This window comes from Cyphomyrmex costatus, unplaced genomic scaffold, assembly GCF_001594065.2.
Source record: "Cyphomyrmex costatus isolate MS0001 unplaced genomic scaffold, Ccosl1.0 scaffold102, whole genome shotgun sequence".
Taxonomy (NCBI): domain Eukaryota; kingdom Metazoa; phylum Arthropoda; class Insecta; order Hymenoptera; family Formicidae; genus Cyphomyrmex; species Cyphomyrmex costatus.
In genome coordinates this window covers 140,174-153,523 of record NW_017274977.1, presented here as the reverse complement: position 1 = coordinate 153,523, position 13,350 = coordinate 140,174, and the positions used below count along the sequence as shown (strand labels likewise).

The window sequence follows — 13,350 nt, the reverse complement described above, 5'->3', positions numbered from 1 at the left end:
ATATATATATATATATATATATATTTTGATTATATAAGTCAATGAAATATCTTTCCTGAAAGACGGGAAGGGAAGCATGAGGCAAACTATTCTTGCCAATCTCGAAGGCATTTTGTCGGTCGAGGAGGAACGAACAGCACTGGGTTAAAGGGTTAATTAGCCGCCACTGGAGCAAAGTGCCTATATACGATGAGAGATGGAGAGGGAGCCCCCCTCCGCTCGTAGGAACTACGGATGGGTAGTCGTCCTAACCTCGTGAGCCAACAGCGGCAAGTCCAAGGTTGACGGGGCTCTGATGCAACGCGAACGTCGGCCAGGCCGGTCTGTAGCTCAGTGCAGCTATCGCGGTACGCGGGGTGGAGGGGAAAGAACGAGGGGAAAGTGGGGCGAAGAGGGGGGGGGGCGGCACGTTGGCCATCGTGCATCGGGATTCCCTGCACGCCCGGCATGCACCAACCGTACACCAGCGATCGACCTCGGCGTAAGCGCTCTGGCAACGAGAATGGACGATCTCGAGGTCGCTCGCCGATTCGCGGAAACTAGAGCGGAATTCGCGATAATTCGAATTGTGTTTTGAACGATCGCGAAATTCCGCAGCTGAGGAAATCGGCCATTACTCCGCGGGTCGCCGTTGCGTGAAAATATGCATGGTGCATTGGAAATGCATTGGGAACTGCAACGATAGGGTAAAATGGTGCACCACCTCGGACATAGTACAATTTTGAACAAGAGATGAGATTTCGAGCCAATTTCGAAGTTTCAGTTTGGTAATCCAATTGTGTGGAAGGTACTAAAGACAGGCTCTGTCAGACAGGAAACAATCAAACTTGAATCTCGAAAATTCAAATCTTATTTCAGAATTGTAAATTCCCCATCCTAAAATTTCATTACTTTTCCCTGATATACGGACAAAATTTCATTATTTCCATTAACATTAAATTTTTTTTTTTAAATTTCCGTCCAATCTTGAAACCGTTAATTATTTTATCAAAAGAGCAATTAAACATAGCAACGTAAATTATTATTAATGTTGTGGATACTGTTTGCATTTAATTGTTAAGTTGGTAATATTCCAAAACTGCAGAGCGATGTATGCATATTAATAACTTCTTTAAAGCTAAGAATTTTAATTCTCCAGAAAACGTAAAATTTCCTGATTTTTCGTCGATTTCTCTGACATTTCCTTATAATTTCCAGTTTTGTGATAACCTTTTATTTCGTTCAGAATAGCACTATACGTATATTTTACCCTATAATAATAGGACACTTGTCGAGAAGTCAATTAATTAAAAAGGAACAGAACTGTATTGAGAGGAAAATTCGATGAAATTAAAATCGTAGGTCTCGCAGTCTTTTTCATCTATCTCATTAATCGTGAACGAATGTCATTCGTCCGCAAGTCACGCTCGGGATGTTTCACGAAGATTGCAAACGTGTAAAATCTTTGAAAGGGCCCCTCGAACGAAAGGATACTACTACTCTGCGAGAATATTGCCTCTTCGGGGGAAAATGTTGTACATTTATACACCGACGACGGCATCCTTTTTACGTTGATCCCAAGTCGTTACAAAGTAGATCGACCACTTTTATCAAGCAAGGGTGTTAGGAGATCGAAGTACGGAGAAGATATAACTTGGAATATATGTGTGTGTGTGTGTGTGTGTGTGTGTCTGAATGTGAGAAGAGAATCCACGAGATATTCTCTTCTCCTCCTCTGTGACGTTACTTTCGTCGCTATACGGCGGTAACTCATGGGCTAAATTAGAAAGTCGATACAAGTTTTAATTGGATAAGTTACTTTGAGAATCTAACTTTCGTATTTGAGTCGTTTCGTAAAGCCGCTACAGAGAAAATGTTAAGGAGATCTACCGTTGTAATGAAATTCGGGGGCACGCCCGCAATACGGCGCGGCGGTGTCATGAATTTGTATATCGACAAACAGAACGTCAAGATGCAAATAATACATATTACGTGTCAATTGTAATATCGCTCAATTGGAGACCGTGACAATGTTAATTTTTTCCTTCCTGAGAAAAAGTGAAATTATTTTGGCAACAATTTTACTGACGTTTCTGAAATTTCAGTACCTGCAACTAGTTTCGTAAAGCAGTAAAAACGAGAGTACTGTACAAGTATTAGTTATAGTAACAACGTATATGAACTAATTGATAGTCATTACAATCATTAATTGATAGTAAAATAGTGACTCATCCATAATTACATAGCCCTGCGGAAAAATAAGATATGACAAAAATATCTTTTCCTAGTCTAAGCAAATGTTTTTTTTTTAAATTAAATAATGTAGTAATAACTAATTAATTTTTTTACAAATAATAATCTCCTACAATTACTATATAATTAATATTTTACAATACATATAGAAGCGCTGTTTTCAAATGTTCAGTTACCCAACTAGAAATTTGAATGAAAACATTTTTCGTTCTACGAAAACATTATGTAAAAGTAGAAAAAACATTTTTTTTTACTTTTACGGAATATTTCCAGTTATCATAACTACATTTTAGTTATCACAATCAGAACATTATTTCTGTGTATGTATACTTGAATATAAAAGATTCCAGGGAGATTTGAGGTTCATTTTCTATGGAGCAAGTATATAGATGACGCAAATATTGTGGAAGGTAAAATTATTTTATCGCGTAATTATTACACGGTAAAAATAGTTCGTGGCGAGCGACGTTCTTCGGAAATTACGAAAGCCGACGAATATATACGCGCGTTGACAAGCCGCGGAGCATTGCTGTTGTAACCGGCGGGTGTGCGTTGTTCGCGATGGAGCATTTGGGCGAGCTAGCAGCTCCTCGCGTGTTCGCATAAAAGTCATCGCGCAGATGTTTCTTCCTTTTCAGCGATGCATTTTCGCGGACGCACACGCAACGCGGTTCGCCGCGATCGGACCTGTTGCAGCTGCAACACGAAAGACGATATACGCGGACCCGTTCTCGCGACGGCCGACGTGTGGTGTGGAAGCCTTTTCACCTACTATCGTGTTTCCTCGCCTCGCGCGACGCCTTGCGTTACGTGTCACGTTGGTTCGTCGACATTTTTATTATTCTGCCAGCCGACGACGGTTCGACGCACCGCGCCGATTATGCAAACGCGACGCCGCATTCGCAGCTTTTTTCTTACGTATATATGCACGCGAGAAAAAACGGTCGCGCGGAAGCCTCCGTTAATAACCAAGGATACGTCGCGCGAGTCAAAGTTCAGTGTCGGATGTCCGAAGAATGGTATATCGTAATGCGAGAGCTGAGAAATCCTTTTACACTGCAGATATAAGGATACTCGAGAACTTCCGAAATATTTATTTCAGCCACGTTGTGTAATCCGGTAAATAATCCGAAGCGACCAAAACGATCGTAGTTAATTTTATAGAATCACCAATGATGCCATTTTGGCATCATTCGACAATCATGTCGATTTTTTTCTTTCTTGCGTTAGATATACAGTACAGAATATTAAAAATATGTGGATATAATATGAATAAATAATACTAAAATAATTCTTCAATAATCGAAAAGAATAAGAAGTTATCAAATTGACAGTTTTCAATTCTAGCAGGATATCATCTGCGATTAGTGTTAAACCTAAATGAATCAGCTGTTTCACGGAACAGTCCCATTTTTGGAGTGCTGTCCTGCTGTCTCGTATTAAATGTTTCAATTTAAGCACATCGTAGCAAAATATTTACTAAAAAATGTTATATAAATTTTGTAAATTATAAAAATGCACGGAATATGTATTAAGTTTCAGGAAATAACGCAATGGTTGAATGTTTTCTCTGCAATGAACAAAGTGTGGACAGCGGAAAAACTCAACACACTTTGAATTTGTATTTTAATAACAAAAATTTCAGTTGTCAAGAATTGTATACACTTTTTAAGAGAGAACGCATTTTCATTATTAAAGATGATTTCGAATGATAAATATGAAAAAGTAATCGTATTACTTTTTAAAAATAGATAACTATTATTGTATTTATGTTTTATATTTGTATCCTTTATATTTTATGTTTTATCCCTTTTCGCTTAATAAAGTTAATTGTTTTGCTGTAGGTCTGAAGATACCTGACTACATAAATTACCTGAATAATAAAAAAACATTTTCCCACGCGGTTTTAATATTCAAGTAGAATCACGGTCGTTAAATTCAATCGTAACTTCGCAGACGGTACACCAAATACTTTGAGGAGCGCGTGTATCCTTCCCTCGAAGAAGTTAATGCTGATCCCTCGAGTAAAGATACGAGACAGTCTCGAGACTTATCGAGCGTTAAATAATTGAGGAAAGGTCGACGATTGCTTCGTCGACGTTGTATTCGAGCACTGTGTATTTCACCGCTAAAAATGCCGATAAAAATGTCACCGTGTCTCTACTCGGCGCGCTCGTCCACTCGGTTTAATTATTCGGAATCGTGTTGCTTGCTTTTTGCGCATCGCGTGCTTACTCCGAGTGAGCGCGGGTTGAAGGGTAGATAATTGGAAAAAACAAAGCATTTATCAGTAGTGCTTTATCGCGACGCGCCACTATATAGGTAACATGGACTGCATAATAAACGGCCCGCTTATTATTATTGCATTGTCGGTAGAACTTGTCGGTAAACGGATTATTCACCGTCGTCCCTGGTGACGAGGGTCAGGATTATCAAGAGCGAATCTGGAGAACCTTGAACCGCTCTCGCGACAGTAAAGTCATCTGGCGCAAGTACGACGACGACGACGACGACGATACATTCATATTCATAGGACGGATCTCAGTCTCTCTTTCTTAGAGTAGTCACAAATTTCTTTACCCTAAAATTTCATAACTTTGCCAAGATTGCCAGACGGTAATAATTAAAAATTTTTTCCGAACTTAAATATTTTGTTAAGATTAATTTAACATAACAACGTAAATTAATATTAATGTTGCTGACTTTGTTTGCATTTTTAATTATTAAGTTAGTAAAATTGTGTAGGTGTGATGTACATTAATTTCTTTAAAGCCAAGAATTTTGCAAAGTTTCCTGACTTTTCCCTCATTTCCATTTTGTAGCAACCTACTTTTGTAGCAATTCTGTGCTTTCTGCTTTCTCTCTTTTTGGTAAACCTTTATAGTTCGCCTTTGAAAAATGCTGCAATGGAAGAGCAAAGTAATTATTTTATAGTTGGCCGCTGTAAAACTGCACGATGAAACGCACAAGGGATACACAAACGAGTTTGTTCGTTCCTATTGAAGTCGCCGCTCGAGATATTCAGCCGCAATCGAAACGCCGATTATCCACGAGCGCGTATATTTCTTGAATAAAATCGCAGCGCGTCAAGGATCAAATTTGCATGACAAATAGCGAGGTACGCGAGGAGATCTTACTTCGTTAGACTTCTATCGCGGATACATACTTCCTACGAACGTATTAACTTGAAGCATTTTCTGTGGGTATCACGAGAGATGGGGATAATGCAATAAATTGTTCCTCAGCCCTTCACGGAACTCCTTCACTTCAAAGTGGAAAGGTAAGGAGAATGGTAAGTGGAAGTCAATAAGGTTATCCGGGTTTGCTCGGCCGGTCGTTTATACTAACGAGTTCGTTGCATAACAATACGGAAATGATAAACTTACCTGTAAACGCCGTAGTGTTTGCCACTCGCTCGGTCGCCGCAGATCGAACACAGATGTTTGCTGCCCGACAAGGGGTGATTAGGCGGATAAGGCGTGACCGTTTTGCTCTGGCCGTTGGGCGATGTACTCAGGAGGTTGCTGTGACAACCAGCATTGAAGGGTCTTTACATGCAAAGCAGAGAACGATCGTCTATAAGATCTACGCCGCTACAACCGTAGCATGCACATTTCGGAACCCTGTACTAATTTATAGATCGCGAAAGATGCACCCTTCGGAGATGACGGTGAGTCTATTGGACTCACTTAACTAATAAATCTCTTTGTGTCAAAAAAATATCAAACAATTTTATGTTCTTTATGTTACACCTACAGATTTGAATTATTTTTACTAAAAACATACTATAAAAATGCAAAAATGTCAAACAATTCAATTTTCTTTATGTTACATCTACAAATTTTGTCTTATTAAAATATGCTTGATACTTTTTTTTTATACGCTCATGTCTGTATTTACCATCTTTTGGTTCCTTGAAATTAATTAGTGCCTTTTAATTAATATACATAGCTCCTTGATAAATACGATAAATTTTCAGTCCTTTACACCTTCAGTCCTTTGATGGGTCGTTCATGGATTAATTTTTATCACTTTTACAAGACAACAAAAATTATTAGTAATTTTTTTTCTTATATATTATAATTTAACGTCTTTAAAAATATTTATAAATCATTTTGCATTTAATAAGAGATGATAGAAATTATTATTTAGTCAAGTGCTTCAAATATTTCAACGAAAATTAATGTACAAGCCACGAATGACTCAATCGTGTGTGCTAACAAGTTAAATGAGTTTTGTAGCGTCAGTAACTGTGTTAGATTTTGATGTTAATTTCCGGAGGGTTAAAATCTTAGGAAATCGCGTCAAGCGATAACTTTTGTAATTCATTCTTAAAGAGATAATCGCAAAAATTCTCTTCATAAAAGAGATCGTTTAAAAAATTTGGTATTAAATCTAGTTTTTTATGTTAATAAATATTTACTAAGAATAAATTAAACTACAATAAGTATATTTACTGAGAAAGTAAAATGTTATAAAAATATTTACCCTGGGCTGTTAGGACCCGACGGGCTGAAGTTCCCTGCGTTGATAAGGGCTGTGTCGGGCTTCAAGTCGAGAGGACTCTGCGGACCCACCGATGACATCGACATATTGCTGTTATCTAAACTCAGCCCTGAAACAAAAAAAAAATCGAATTTATTTCCTCAGGATTTCACTTAGACTCCATTAATTTTATTAATATTTATATTCGTTTCGTATTCGATGCTATTACGTATATACGCGTCGTTCTTCCGTTCAGAAACTTTTTCAGACGTCGTACGATCACGTGCAATAAAGAGCAAGAAATCGCCTTCAATGCAAATCACAGGCAATTCTTGATGTTGCGTGAGTAGCGCATCTATTATGCGAGCGGAGCTTCGCGGTTGGTATCCTTTCTAAAGCGGTGAAAGGGCGAAGATCAGCAGTCAGGCGCCTTTTCCGCGTCTTCCGCGTCCTTCGACATTCCTCTTGCACGAGAACGACGACGCCTCTCGATAGCGAATGCTATACCAGCGCCAGTTGGCGATTTACAGTTACGGCAAAATCCGAGATGTGAATCGTAAAGTTTTAGATTTGATCGGATCTTCGAGAAGAAAGTTCGTGCTCACCGCAAGAGAAAGATAGGAGCGGGTTCTGCTCTCGAAGGTTGAGCGAAATTACGCGATCACGAGACGCACGAGCGCGCGAGTGCGAAGTGCCAATGGTTGCACGAAAGCACTTATTTTACCCTTAACGTGTCTCATTCGCCTCGCGAAGACTCTCATTATCCGAGAATTCTCTCCTCGGCATCACGTGAATGTGAATTTTTTTTCTCTCGCCGCGGGACGAGAAGATTGCACTTTACGTGCCGATAATATCTCTGATATTAAGTGTGATAATATTAAGATGATAAGTAGTAATATACACTATATTTAATCGACAAATTGAATATTTATTACCTATCTAATTGAGGAAAGCTAAGATCTTATAAGTTTAAAAGTAGCGGCGACTTTGATACTCGACGCGATCTTTGGATAAGGAGTGTCTAATGGAATGTAGACTCCACGCTTGAAGGATTACTAGAAGGATTTATGAACATGAGAATCTATCGTTAGGATAATATGAATTGAGTGGTTCAAGTGCATCATGATTCAAAGTGAGAACTGTTAAATTCATAATGTCAAATTAAACTTATAATATGAGTTATTTTTAATTATTTCTATAAGACGTCACTGCTTCTACTCCATACGTTATGCTTCTACTCCATCGTTAATTTAACTAACAAGGCAATAGAGTTAAACAGTTTAAGTCAAGAAATATATCAAATGTATTGACTCAAATTTAGCTTATTATTTACTAATAGCGTATATGTTGATATTGTTTAAGCGAGAAGCACGCAGACTCTTACATAATGCATAACGCATAATCCATAAGAAAATGAACCAAAGTCCTTCATTGTCCTCCTTTCCTTTGAAAAAAAATTAAGAATTCTGATTGATTGATTTTCTTATGCGTTATGCAAGAGTCCGTGCTCTCGACTTCACTCTTTGAAACTAAGAAATTCAACCACAGAAAGAAATTACTCAACATTTTTATACACAAAAACCAGAAAATTTAAAATAACAAAATGGTAATTAATTCACCACCAACAATATAAATTGAAAATTTTCTCTTGGCAATAAAGGTCTTCGAGAAACAGCAAGTTTTTTTATTATTTCAGATTATATAAAATTCTAAAAAAATTCTAATACACTTGTCAAGGACTTTAACAAATTTTTACCATCACAGGAATCAAATTGTATTTTAATTATTTTTTACATACACATTATGTTTATCAATTTATGTATCAAAATGTTAATCGTGTTTTTAAAGATTCCAGAGAATTAATTCAATGAATTAAATTGGCCCCATTAATACTATAATATCTAACAGTGTAAAAGCAAAAGTGTAAATTTCAAAGTTTGTCAAATTTTTCCAGATTGGCATACGATATTTATGACTTTAAACGTCTGGAAGGATTCGACCGTAACAACGCAAAGACCTGCGAAAGTGAGAGTTGGTGTGGAAGCAAATACCCGAGGGAGCAAAAACCCTATGAAACGAGGGGATCCGTGAAAGTGGTCTTCTATATAAAAGGGTCTGGTTTCACGCAATTGAGAATACCGACGTTTGTATTAGGAGCTCATTTCGTCGGCATAAGGTGTGAGATTACCTAAAAAGACGAGTCTGCAGCAAAATCTTGCAGAAATACGAATCGAAATGCTCTGTGATGAATGAAACGAGAATGCTTCTCTCCCATTGACCACAAGACATCGCTAATTTTGTGTCCGTTGTACTGTCAATTTTGGCATGACAGTCTCACGGAATTACAGAGTATTGATCCTTACGATACATTTCCCTTCATGCGGCTCCCTCGAGTGTTTATCGGTCGTCTCGACGGTCTCCTCCCTCTTAACCCTCCATGGTATGGATTCATCCTCCCTAGAGGGAGAGAGGTTCTTTTCCATCGCACAAAAAACCAATCCATTTTTGCGCTCGGCGCTTATTCCCTTTAACGGTGACGAAGTAATCGATGGAGGATTATGTTTCGCGAAAAAAATCTCCTTAGAAAATTTGCGTCGCTTATTAGTAATAATCCTTTCAAACGTCAAGCAATTTTGAAACTATCTCATGACACAGATATCGAGAATAAAGATAAAAAAACTGATTGTCAAAGATAGCATCTTCCGTTAGTTGGAAAAGCTGAATTAATAACTAATACAGCATTTATTAATATTCTACAGTATTAATCCCATAAATTGCTAATTGTGCTATGTCACTTCATACAGACGTTGACAGTAAAATTAATTGCTGTCTATTTAAAATTGTCATCCTAAACTATAAAAGATACTTTTTAATAAATATATTTATTTAAATAGTTCTAAGTAAATATTTACTAAAAAAACACACTATTTATCTGATACAAAAACTATTATAATTAATTTAATTATATTTTTAAAATAAATATTTATTTACTGTAAGTATAAATGAATGCTTACGTAGTATTATTCAAAGAAATTTGTATTAAGATTTAATTTTAAAATGAAGTATTTTTTCGGTGTATCGAGCACGGAGCAACGCCTTCGCGCTTATTATTGTACAATTCTCAATCAGCAGTAGTAATCATCTGGCGTGAACCGAATGAGTCGTCTCTCCCCGACGACCTTGTCTGACCATCGCGGGCATTTTTCACTTTCTATATATTCAAGCGGCCGACCAACCCATTATTGCTCGACGATGATGAGCCCCCGGTCCTCGCACCTCGGCCTCGCGTTTTCTCCCGCACCGTGGGAGTTAGGGTGGAACGTCCGGGAAGATAAATGACATTTTAATCGACTCCAGACACGATCGTCGAGGGACGCGATGTTGACGAATGTTTGCGAGACGACAAAGGAAGGAGACGGTATTAAGCCCCGTCTGGACGATCTATAATTCGGAGACAGAATTCTATCCATTATGGACCGAAACTGTAAACAAAATTTGTGGAAAGAAACCTTTCGCGCGTTGAGACTTCGCAAATATTCTCTCCTGAATTCTGATCTCGAATTAAAAATCTGAAAATCGTCTTTTTTAAAGGTATATATATTAAGAAGCTTATTAAACATTTCCAGCAGTTTTATGATACTTTTCGTAATTTGAATCTCTTTCTGCGAGAAACGAATATGAGAGCTTTAGAAATTTTGGAATCTTAAGTTTTGTTAATTCTATCGTGGATTTTAGATCGTCTAAAATGGGCTTTATAGAAGGTGCCGCATCAACGAGCGTTCGTTCAGACGATTCGCTGTTGAGGACGCGTCAAGTGCATCGGTAATTGCACGCCTGACGTCACTCTCCATCGCTCTCTGTCTTTCTCCTACGCTCTTTCTCGGTTACTTTCCGATCCATTCGGCCGACTCGCTCGGAAGCGCATCACTAACCGACAAATGCGCAGCAGACAGATAGATTGGGATTTATGGCGCTGATGCCACTGCACCAGAAATGACCGCCAAGAAAACCATCGATGGTCACTAATCAGTATGAAAGACAGTACCAACTTTTTTTATAACAGGTACCGAAAAATTCCAAAATCTACGCGAAAAGAACAATTTTGTTGTAGTATCTAAAAATTTAGATAACTACATATATTCAATTTTTATTTTTGTTAATAAAGATTATTACGTTAATAAATTAATTGATATATAATTTGTTCGCCCTGTTTTTACATATTGCTTTAAAAATAATTTTATTGAACATCAAAATAATTATGAAAAAACTCAAGCATTATAAGCGATACAGCAAAAAGTTTTGACATTTTAGTTTGCGAGTGTCTTACATAATTATTTTGACAGTTCCATAAAATTACTTTAGATCTTTATTTAATTAAATTTTCAGACTTCAGCAAAGTAGTTTTTTTGTATGTTAACATCACTGGACATAATGTTTCACATACGTAATAATACGGTAAAAAATATTACAGCAATTTATTGAACATAAATTATCAAGTATCAAATGTAATTATAATAATTATAATTAGTACACAATTATTTATAGTACGTAATCAAATAATTTATATTTATAGTATATAATTAAATAATTGTGTACAGTTACATACACATTTTTTAATTATATACAATTATTTAAAAAAATCAATAAGTTCTCTCTCTCTCTCTCTCTCTCTCTCTCTCTCTCTGGCTTATTAACAATGAGATATCCGTTTTCATAAAAACTGCAGTCGGTTAACGATATACCCTCGGATAATATCGATTCTTTTTCTAAGACGTCAAACGCCGCGCCACACCGGGAGAGAGAGAGAGAGAAAGAGAGAGAGTGAGAGAGAGAATATGACGATTATTTTTAGGCCAATGCAACGGCCAGCGAGCGACCGATGCGCATTACCTATATCGGCCGCTGGGAGTTCGTGGACCGAGAAGGAGCGAATGTTCGATCAGGAGAGGCCGAGCTGAGCCGAGCTGAGCCGGTGAAACGGGGCCACCACGTGGCCGCTCCGGTGACCCACAAAATGATTTATGCGGTCGATCCGAGACCGTGGAGAGTTCGCGCTGGAATTATTCCATGGATGCTCGGCTCGCGCGCTGGTAATTCGCGATAACGACCCAAGGATCGAAATAGCACGCGCAAATCCCGCCAGATACGTAACGGATTTAGCACTTTCGCACTCCGTTTACCTTGAGATTACAAGAAAGATAAATTATCAGACAGATCGTCGTACACGAGACGTGTGTCATGGTCGGACGAGAGTTACGTTCTCCACCTCCCTGCAGTTATATTTTGTAACTTTTAATGATAGTGTCGTTATCGTTACATTGCGCAGGTAATATGTGATAAAAAGTTTTACAACAACGATAACAATATCGTTAAGAGTTACAAAACCTGGCTTTAGAGTTGTAAGAGTAAGAGTTACAAACACAGAGTTTAATTCTACATTGTGTAACTCTTGTGTAGGCCCATTTTCACAATGTTTTGTTACCCAAAAAGATTAAAGGTTAATAAAGAAATTTATCAGTGAAATTCATGAATTTCTTGGTAACCTTTAATCTTACGTAACAACACAGAGAGACCAATTTTACTGAAATTTGACTGGATACAGAGAGATTTGAAAATAACTTTATTGTATCATCAAAATATTTATGGTATACTGAAAGCTAAAATTATACTGGAAATTAAAAAATGATGAGCAATGTTACAAAAAAAATTGATATTCTAGCGACGTCAGTTTAAAAGCCTCCTACAAAAAAATTATTTTCAGTCCAATAAATTTTTCAGATCTCTGTATTCAGCAACATTTTATATCTTTCAACAAAATGATTTTCATCGTAAACACTGAGAGAAATGCTTAGTAAATAACAGTTATTATAACCATTATTTTGTTGATATATATGTGAATTACCAAAACTTTATTTTTTAATTAAAAAATTCTGTTGTTCCAATTAAATTTATTTTTAAACTAAAACGTAGTTAAGAATGCTTCTATAATTCACGTATCTCAATAAAATAATTGTTATCCATACCAAACGTTTCTCTCAGAGTGTAAATATTGTGAGAAAGGCCTTAAGGTAATCTCGCAGACGATACTCGTTCATCTCGGTACTCCAAATTCTGGTCGGCGAATCGACACACATCTCGTCTATCTCTCGCGTTTCCGTGAAACGTTTTCCTTGTCGCCCTGATTATGGCGGGAGTATCATAATGAGAAGCGGCGAGCGCGATCGCTTTTAACTCCAGGAAGTTTTCTCGGCCAATCTCGCGGGCGATCGTCGCCGTCGTCGTTACGTATACACGCGCGAGCGATGATCTCGGTGCATTCGCTCTTAGCGTGCGTCAGCGATTCGCCGCGTGCGTGAACGGAGATGAGTTATACATCGAGGTCGTAGCTCTCGCTCTTCTCGCGGCTGACTTCTATTTCGAGTGTCGGGTCGTCGTCGTTCGCCATCGTCGTCGTCGTCGCTTGCATGCCACTCATCACTCTCATTTATTAAACACCACGTTGCTGGTTTAATTACGCAACCAGTCGACCGGCCGGCCGGCGAAGCGATGGACCGAAGGTCGTCAACAGTCCGCGCGAGACGCCAAGGAAGTGCTCGTTGCAGCGCGCGAGATAGAGACTGCATTGCGATGCAC

At 37.9% G+C, this 13,350-nt stretch overlaps 1 protein-coding gene across 5 annotated transcripts in view; it reads right to left on the bottom strand.

Annotated features, from left to right (window-relative positions):
* usp (retinoid X receptor ultraspiracle) overlaps positions 1 to 13,350 on the bottom strand; it is a 98,553-nt gene that overhangs the window by 11,232 nt on the left and 73,971 nt on the right. For 4 of the 5 annotated variants that reach the window (XM_018539245.1, XM_018539224.1, XM_018539232.1 and 1 more), the window contains 2 exons: positions 6,721 to 6,847; positions 5,619 to 5,780 (listed from right to left, as the gene is read on the bottom strand). In XM_018539245.1, the coding sequence (XP_018394747.1) occupies positions 5,619 to 5,780; positions 6,721 to 6,847 (289 nt within the window). The remainder of the gene's footprint in view (positions 1 to 5,618; positions 5,781 to 6,720; positions 6,848 to 13,350) is intronic. The other variant, XM_018539244.1, reaches the window with a different exon arrangement.